This window comes from Panthera tigris, chromosome E1, assembly GCF_018350195.1.
Source record: "Panthera tigris isolate Pti1 chromosome E1, P.tigris_Pti1_mat1.1, whole genome shotgun sequence".
Lineage (NCBI taxonomy): Eukaryota > Metazoa > Chordata > Mammalia > Carnivora > Felidae > Panthera > Panthera tigris.
In genome coordinates, this window is record NC_056673.1 from 57,544,317 (window position 1) to 57,553,042 (window position 8,726).

The window sequence follows — 8,726 nt, forward strand, 5'->3', positions numbered from 1 at the left end:
GCGCGAGCTCGGCTGGGCGCGGCGGCGGCGGCGGCGGCGGCGGTGGCGCGGGCCCGGGAGGTGCCACCCGCCCGGCTGAGCGCGGACATTCTTCGCATAGCTCCGCCAGGGCTCCCGCGGCGTCCGGGAAGTGACTCTTCCTGGCAGAGGCCGGCCTGGGAGCGACGCGCGCGCCCGCCCGCACGGGAGGGGGCGGGACGCGGCGCTGGAAGGTGCGCCCCGGGCCCGGCTCTTCCCAGCCTCGGCCTGGGTCTTCCCGATCCGCCCCTGGGCACGTCGACCCCCACCCCGCAGACTTCTGTCTCTGCTCAGACTCCCTCGGTGACTCCCCCCGCCCTCCGTCTCTCTGCCTGGTACCCCGGCGGTGCCCCCTCCCAAGCCTCCTTCCTCGTTCCTTAGACTAGGACCCAACGTGCAGGCTTATGCTCCAGCTCCCCTGTCTGTGGCCTCCCTCGCTCCCTCCCCCCAGAGCAGGCCTTAGATTTCCCATTCCTGGCTCTGGCTCATCCGGAGGACTGCCCCCCCCCCCAAAAAAAACAGCACCACCGGAGAGAGGATAGGGCCTCTTGGGGGGTGGATTCTTACAACGCCCGAAGCAGCGTAATAGGACACAGGACCTGGAGGCAGCAACCTCTCCCCTTTCTGTTGGCCAGGGACCCTCAGCTTTGCTCGTCTTAACCTCACTGAAGCATGGGTGTCTGCTCAAGCTTCTTAGCAAATCTGGGAACCAGGCGGAGTCCTCCTCTGGCAGTCAGGACAGAGCCCCCCACCCCCACTCCTTAAGTCCTGGGTGTGTGTGTGGGGGGGTCTGTCCCCAAAAGGACTGTGAGGAGGGAAAACAGGAAGGAGCGCTGGGGAGCAGAATGATGGAAGGGAGAGATTCTCTCTGTTGCCACTCATTTGCTGTGTGAATTTAAGTAAATTGCTTTCCAGGGGCGCCTGCGGGGCTCAGCGGGTTAAGCGGCCTACTTGGGCTCAGGTCATGATCTCACGGTTCATGGGTTCCAGCCCCGCGTTGGGCTCTGTGCTGACAGCTCAGAGCCTGGAGCCTGCTCCGGATTCTGTGTCTTCCTCTCTCTCTGTTCTTCCCCTGCTCGCGCTCTGTCTCTGTCTCTCTCTCTCAAAAATAAATACAGATTAAAACAAATGTTTAAGTAAATTGCTTTCCTTCTCTGGGACTCCGTTCGCTTGTCTGCAAAAGCAGAAGGTTGGTCCAGTCTGTGGTCTGATAATGGGGAGACAGAAAAAAGTGTGGGAGGAACGATGTGGGGGGAGGGGGCATCAAAGGAAAAGGGTGGGGGGGGGGCTTCCTGCCTCTGAGTTCAACCTCCCAAGGAGGGCGGAGAGAGGAGCTTCCCCTTGGGCCAGAGAAGATCAAGCCCTTGGGTTAGTGCCCCTGTCAACACTGGACACCCTGGCAACACAGCGCCTGAACAGGGAAGAGCCTGCCAGGAGTTTCCCAGGCTCCCCTCCTCCTGGGATGAGCCAGGCCTCACTGGGTCCCCTCGCCTGACCTCGTGCTCTGGGAAGGTGACCTTACCTGGGTCTGCATTCTCTGTTCTGGGAAATGGTGGTCTCTCTGGACTGGTTCCTACATGCTCTGTCCACTCAGGAGTCTCAAGCCTGGCCCTTTCTTGTCACTTTATTACATTATTTTCCCCCAAAAGTCTAGGAGATGGGAAAGAAAAATGACTTTGTTTATTTACTCTCAGTTGCCTTTTGAACGCTGATTCCCGGAGCAGCTTATAGAGGGACCGGGGAGGGGGCCATCCCTAATGCTGACACCCCCGAGCCAGGGCCCGCACCGCTTGGCTTTGCAGGGAGATGCACTGAGGGGCAGCCCTGGGCACACGCTTAGTGCTTCGGGAGGCGGAGAGAGTTCACGCTTCCAACCCTGTGTCTTTCCCACATTCCCAAGTGGTGTGTCCTTGGGCACGTTGCTTAACCTCTGTGAACCCGAGTGACTGCCCCACTCGGTCAACAAATATTGACTGAGCCCTGTTCTGGGCCTCAGAAGTGACCAGCGCAAGCCCCCCCAGCTCCCATGGAACCCGCGGTTGTGTCTGAGAATATAGGGGTGATAACACCTGCGCTGTGGGGCTGGGAAGGTTAACCCAGATAGCCTCTAAGTACCCAGAGGGTGGGAGTGACTAAAAATAGGCAAATAGATGGGTACTGTCATTGGGAGTCGCGCGTGTGGGTGCGCCTTCGCAGGTCCCGGGTCTCCCAGGAGTGGAGGGCCCACCCCTCCCCCCACCTCCCACGAACCTGGCTGCGCTGAGGTCGCGGGTCACAGCCAGGACCCCCGGTGACCCCGGGAGTCTGGGCTTTCTCGGAACACCTCCCAGCCAAGGAGCAGAGCGCTTCTAATAGCCTGGAGCCTCTAAAAGCTTTGACCACAGCTCAGTTTACTCCCTGCAAACCCTTTGAAGTTCTTCCTTCGAACTTGCTTTGCATATTCTGGTCAGATCTGAATCAGACTAGCAGGAATTACCCCTCTCGGTACAGTCTAGGTGGCTGCCTTAGCTTGTCAGTGACGTGAAGATGATTCCAGAGCGAGCCGAGGAGCGCCCGGGGAAGCAAGGGGGCAGAGCGCGCACCCCAGCGGCTCTCTCTCCTCTCCTCTGCCCTCCCCTCCCCTCCCCTCCCCTCGGACGCCGCGTGGGTGTGGGTGAAAGAGAAAGCAAGCCAGAGCAGGGGCGGGGGGAAAAGGCTCCAGTCGGTTTTCATTAAAAAATAGTGCTCTTTATTATAAATTACTGAAATGTTTCTTTTTTGAATATAAATATAAATATGTGCAAAGTTTGAGTTGGATTGGTATTTTGTTGAGTTCTTCAAGCATCTCCTAACAGCCTCGAAGGCCTGGGTGGGGGAAGGGAGAGGACTGGAGGTGGAATCTTTATAAAAGACAGAGTGATTGAGGCAGATTGTAAACATTATTAAAAAACAAAAACAAAATAACAGGAAAAAAAAAAAAAACCACCCCAACACACAGCTGCCCCATCCAGCCCCATACCTGACACAGAAAACTTTTGTGTTTGTTTAGTTTTCCCCAAAAAGAACAGTTCCAGATAATTCCATCACTGCTACATTCCTGTTAAGTTTTCACTGATCAGTGCTATTGCAGAGAGGGAGCAGCTGGCAGCTGGGGTGGCAGGGGCCCCAGTCTCTCAATGACTTCCTGCCTGTGCCCTCCCCCCCCCCCCCCCAGGTGAGGGCTGTGCAGGGCCTGGTGGGGGGTGGGGGGGCTGTGGGACCTGGTGGCTCAGCTCTGCCGAAGCCCAGGCACCCTGAGGCACCTGTGACTGGCCAATACCAACTGGGCTCGCCTTCTTCCAGGGCTCGGCTGGAAGGCGTGGATCTCCGCCCCCCTCCGTCTCCGCCTGCCGCTCCCCGCCCCCCCCCCCCCCCCACGCTGAGTGGCCAGCAGCTTGCCCTCCGAGGATCCCTTGGCCTCTGCCTGGATAGGCTGAGTGTGTGGCTTCTTGTGTGCCAGTCCCTATCCGTGGGACAGGGAGCATTTAAGGCAAATCTCCTAGCCAGACAGGAGGCCCAAAGTAGAACCCCTCGTCTCGGTGTCGGAGATCTGGGGTCAGAGATGGCTATCTTTTCCACCCTCCTCCCAACCCCCGGGTACAGAACAACTGACCAGCCCATGCCTCCCCCCCCTCCGAAGGCCACTCCCCCCTTAAAACGAGGGAAGGGCCCAGGGCTCTCGGGCACCCGATGGACTCTGGGACCTGTGTTCCTGGTGGCTGTCCCAGAGAGGGAGACAGAACAGCCCCCTTCAGGTCACCCCTTGACCTTAACCCCCAGAGCCGGGGCGGGGGGAGGAGCATGCAGCCGCCCTCCTCACCTGGGGCGGACGGTGGGAGGAGCCATTTCCGAGGCCAGCCTGCAGCCCTGCGGCCCCTGGGGGCGCCCTCTCCTCCACCCTCTTCCAGGCCGGAGACCTGTTCAGGTTTAAAGCTACGTTTTAAACCAAATCAAAGAGCAAACAAGTTCCGTTGGAAAGTTTGAAGACTCCCCGGCAGTTCTCACTAGTTCATCGCTCCTGCAGTGTCCCCTGTTTGGAAATGCAGGGGGAGTTGAGGAAGCGGAGAGGAGGAGAAGAGACCACTGCTGTCGTCGTCGCTGTCCCTACCGGGCCAGCGGGCTCCTCCGGAGACGCTGGCGTGGGGGCGGGGCGCTCAGGTGGCCGCCCCCCCTTCCCTCAGACACATTCCAGGTCCCGCCGTCCCCATTCTGCAGGGGGGGGGGGGAGGGAGGCGGAAGGGAGGGGCCTGTCCACCCCCCCTGGCTCCCCCCAGAGCTGCAGGACTCTCACGGCTGGATTCTTGTGCTTGTGCCATGTGCCACGGGGGAGAGGGGACCCAGGCTCCTCGCCCCGACCCCTGCCCTTTGCTCTTTAAAGAGGGGCATCGTACTGGTCCAGGAATTCCCGAATGGGCCCAGGCAGCTGGGTGACTTTCTCATAGGAGTCCAGGTGGCCGTTGACGGTCTTCCGACAGAGATGTTGGAGAGTGGCCACGTTGGAGGAGAGGGGCCGGCTCAACACCAGAGGGATCTTCTCGCCCCCGGAGTAGATGTAATAGGCTCTCCTGGGGGGACTCCCCGCCAGCGGCTGGGCCGGCGGCTGCTCCGGCACCTCGGAGGAGGGTTCGGCGGGTGGAGGGGGCAAGGAGGGGGCGCCGGGGGGCGGCATGTAGTGGTGCACCAGCTTGAGCACGCAGTCGAAGCGGGGCACCGGCTGCGTGCTCCGGGGGTCGCTCTGCAGCGAAAAGCTGCCCCCCTCGCACTGGATGCGCAGGTTCTTGGTCCCCGACTGGGTCTTGACGCTGAGCGTGAAGAAGTGGCGCTGGTCCGAGCTGTCGCGGATGAGGAAGGTGCCGGCGGGCTCGGCGCTGAGCAGCAGGTTCGCCTCGCCGCCGGTCACGGCGCTCCAGTAGAAGCCGCTCTCCTGCAGCTTGCGCACTGCGTTCACCACCAGCTGGTACTCGCTCTTGGAACTGAAGGTCTTGAGGCGCAGGCTGGTGTCCAGGGGGCGGCTCATCCCGGCGGCGGGAAACTTGCTGTGGGTGACCATGGCGCACGGAGCCAGCGTGGATCTGCGCGGCGGCGGCGGCGGCTGCAGCTGCTCGGCGGCCTCCGCACAGCGGCCGCTACCGCATCCCGGGGGGCTGCGGGGAGGAAGGGGCGCGCCGCGTGAGTGTCCGGAACCGTCCGGCGCGCCCGGCCCGCCCCGGCCCCCCAGCCTCCTCCCGGCGGCCCGGGCCCCCGCCCCCTGCCCCGAGGCCCCCGCCTGAGCCCTTCTCCCACCCACCCCACCCTCCCCCCCCCCCCCGCGCCCAGGCACCCCGCGGAGCCCGCCCAGCCCCCGCCCCCGCCCGCGGGGTGGCCCCAGGCAGCCCCCTTCCCCGGCACGCGCCGGGAGAACGCCGAGTGGGGAAACTCGGGCGCGGAAGTTGGGTCTCCGGGAGCGTGGCCGGGGAGGGGAGCGGGAGAAGGGCCCCCGGGACGCTCTGGGCGCCGCTCAGTCCGGTGGCCCCGAGCGGCGGGGACGGAGAGAGAAATCCGAGGCACGGGGGGGAGGGAGGGGGCTTGAGAAGCCCGAGGGCCCAGCCTGGGTCTTCCGGGAACCTGGGATCTCCGGCTTCCATCCGCTCTGCCCCCTACCTCGTCCCCTCCCTGCCGGGAATGACCCGGGAAGGGGAGGGGAAACCGGGAAAAAGCTCCCGGGACTAGCGAGTCGCCACCACCACCACCAACCCTCCCCCCCCCCCCGCCCCGCCAACCTCCCGCCCCGCTCCACGCCGCGCCCCTCCTTCCTACCTGGTCCCGAAACGAAGTCTCCGGCCTCGGGGCTGCGCCTCCTACGGTCCCCAAGGCGAGGCGGCCGCGCGGCGACCAGCGGTGGCCCGCGCTGCGCCCAGATGTTGGCGGCCGTGGAGTCCACCGAGGGCCCCGCGCGCGCGTCTCTCGGGCTTCGCTGGGGCGCCCGCCCTGCCCCCTGCGCGTCCCCGGGCCGGCCGGCAGGGACGAGGCGAGGGGCCGCGGCGGGAGCTGGGCCGGAGTGGCGGCGCTGGCGGCGGCGGCGGCGGCGGCGGCGGCGCGGGAGTGCGAGTCGGAGCCGCCGCCGAGGCCGCGCTCGCGGGTATATACGCGGCCGCCGCGCCCCGCCCCCCGATTCCTGGAACTGCGCGGCCGGCCTTCTTGTAATGTTTAGTCACTACTCGCAGCAATGAAAGGCTGCGCGGAGGGCGAAGGAGGGGCCGCGGGCGGCCGAGGGCGGGCCGCGAGCGGGGCCGGGACCGGCCGAGACGCGCGCACAGACAAAGCGCGGCGCGAGGCGGCCCGGGCGGCCGGCGGGCGCGGCGCCAGCCCCGGCGGCGCGTTCCTGGCAGCGGCCCCTCCCCCCGCCCTGCGCGCGCGCTCCGCCCCCAACTTCTCATTCACACTTTCCCCCTCCCTTCTAAGAAGGCAGGTTTCTGGCAGAGGCGGGGGCCCCCGCTCCGGGAGCGCGGGCAGTTCCAGGAGGCCGAGCGGGAGAGGCTCCCGGCTCCCCTTCCCCTTTTCTCAGACCTCGCGGGGACACCCCCCTCGCCCCCACCCGGGCCCGCCGGAGGTCCCGATCGCGGCCCCAGGAGGCCCGGGCCGGCCGCGAGGGGACTGGGGACACCCCAAAGCCGGGCGGCGAAACTGGGGCCGGACCTGGGAGCCGAAGTGGGGAGGTGTGGGGGCGGGGGGGACGTGCGGGCACGTCCCGGAGGAGAAGCCCGGAGCCCCGGGGATGGAGGGGACGCAGCCTGCGTGGCAGCTGTCGGGCCTCAGTCCCTGGGCTCACTGCCAGGCTCTCTGCCGACGCTGACATGAGCGCCGCCTCCCGCCACCAGAAAACCAGACACAAACAAACAAGAACCGCTTTCACACATCTGGGTCTCCCAACTTTCGGGGTGCGGTGTGGGCCCTGCCAGGTGCTCTCCCGCGGCGGGACGGGCCCCGGGGCGAGCAATGGCCCCACCCCGCGCCGGTGTCCGCTAGAGGGCGCCCTGGGGTCTCGTAGCGGGAGTGGAGTTTGGAGCGGCAAGGAAACCGGAGGGGGCGGGCTGTGTGTGTGTATGCGTGTGTATGGAGGGGGTGCTGGCTCAGGAGCCAGGGCGAGGCACCTTCCCGGGGTACCGAGGAGAAGTCCCATCGCAGTCTGGAATTAGAGCTGGGAATAAAAGTCCAGTAGGGGAGGGTTTCCAGGAAACAGTTTTCAGGAGTTCAGCGCACTTCTAGATGGCCCAGCACCGCCAAGAATGTGTCCCCCTCCCCCCACCCCCCACCCCGCCTTTACCTCTGGGTGCGGGGGTCTGATGTCTCTTCAGGGGTGCAGAGGTGATCGGGGTGAACCGTGGATTTGCTCTTGGTCACGCTGGCATGAATGTGGGTGGTTTGGGCTAACCAGGGCCAGCTCTATGAAGGTTGGAAAAGTTTGCAATCTGTCCCCAAAAGGGCAGTGGGATGCTGGAGACACCTGAGAGTGCACGAGCAGAGGAGGGGCAGAGACAGAGGGAGACACAGAATCTGAACTAGGCTCCGGGCTCCAAGCTGTCAGCACAGAGCCCGATGCGGGGCTCGAACTCCCAAACGGTGAGATCATGACTTGAGCCCAAGTCGTTTGGTTAACCGACTGAGCCACCCAGGCGCCCCTTGAGAACCTCACCTCGCAGGACATGCGGGCTTTGGGCCATGCCCTCTTCCCAGATGCCACCCTACCGAAGATTATGAGTCAGAAAGGAAAGGACAGATGCTAATAGCAGGCATCTTGGGAGTCTAGGACACAAAGGCCTGGTTCCTTTGCTTCTCCAGGAGCGGACAGGCACCTCACTGCCTTTGCCATTCTGTCTTCAGTCTGTGCCATCACCTCTTCCCCTCACAGATGTGGGGGGACTAAGTGAGATTTGGGCAGGACACCCAGCCTCCCTGAGATTCAGTTTCCATGCATAAAATAAGAACAGTAACCTTTTCCCCATCAGAGAGCTGAGATTCATAAGAGATTCTGCCCATCAGAGTGTGCTAGAAATGTGTCTATCTCAGTCTCATTCTTCCTCAGCTTCTAGGAGCAGACAGTAGTAAGGAGGAAGTCTTTTATGTATTTATTTTTTTCAAGTTCCATTTTTTACTTAAGTAATCTCTACACCCAAGGTGGGACTCGAACTCACAACCCCGAGATCAAGAGTCACATGCGCCTTTGACTGAGCCAGCCAGGCGCCCCAAGGAGGAAGTCTTGTTGTTTCTGGTCACTTCTGCAGAGGGGGGGAGATTGATTTATCCAACACATTTCACAAATATTGGGCTCTGTGTACCAGGCATTGTGCTAAGTATTGAAATATAGTGATGAATAAAACTGGGTCTTTGCCCTCGAGATGCTTGTGGGCTAATGAAATGGATTCTCGTCCTCTCTATAATCAGTTCATTCTTTTTCTCGTCCAGGAAAAGGACAAGAGGAGGCTGCACCATGACCATACACTTCTGTGCTGAGCCCGTGAAGGGCGAGGAAGACTCACAAGGAATAACCCTGGAGTTAATGGATGAGAAAGTGCTTTGTAAATTACAACGGTCTGACACAAGTCAGGTCCATTCATCCAGTCCACAAACCTTCATTGAGTGCCTGCTTTTGCCAGGCACGGAGCAGAGTGCTGGGAAGAGAGAGTGCTGGGTAAATCCTGCAGGGAGACAGG

General features: G+C 62.7%; 1 protein-coding gene across 1 annotated transcript; it reads right to left on the reverse strand.

Annotated features, from left to right (window-relative positions):
* Positions 1 to 3,414: 3,414 nt before the first annotated feature.
* On the reverse strand, positions 3,415 to 6,098 carry SOCS3 (suppressor of cytokine signaling 3). The gene is made up of 2 exons (XM_042967265.1): positions 5,833 to 6,098; positions 3,415 to 5,180 (listed from the first exon to the last, which is right to left on the reverse strand). The coding sequence occupies exon 2, from the start codon at positions 5,084 to 5,086 to the stop codon at positions 4,409 to 4,411; it is 678 nt and encodes a 225-aa protein (XP_042823199.1). The 5' UTR covers positions 5,087 to 5,180; positions 5,833 to 6,098; the 3' UTR covers positions 3,415 to 4,408.
* Positions 6,099 to 8,726: the final 2,628 nt, after the last annotated feature.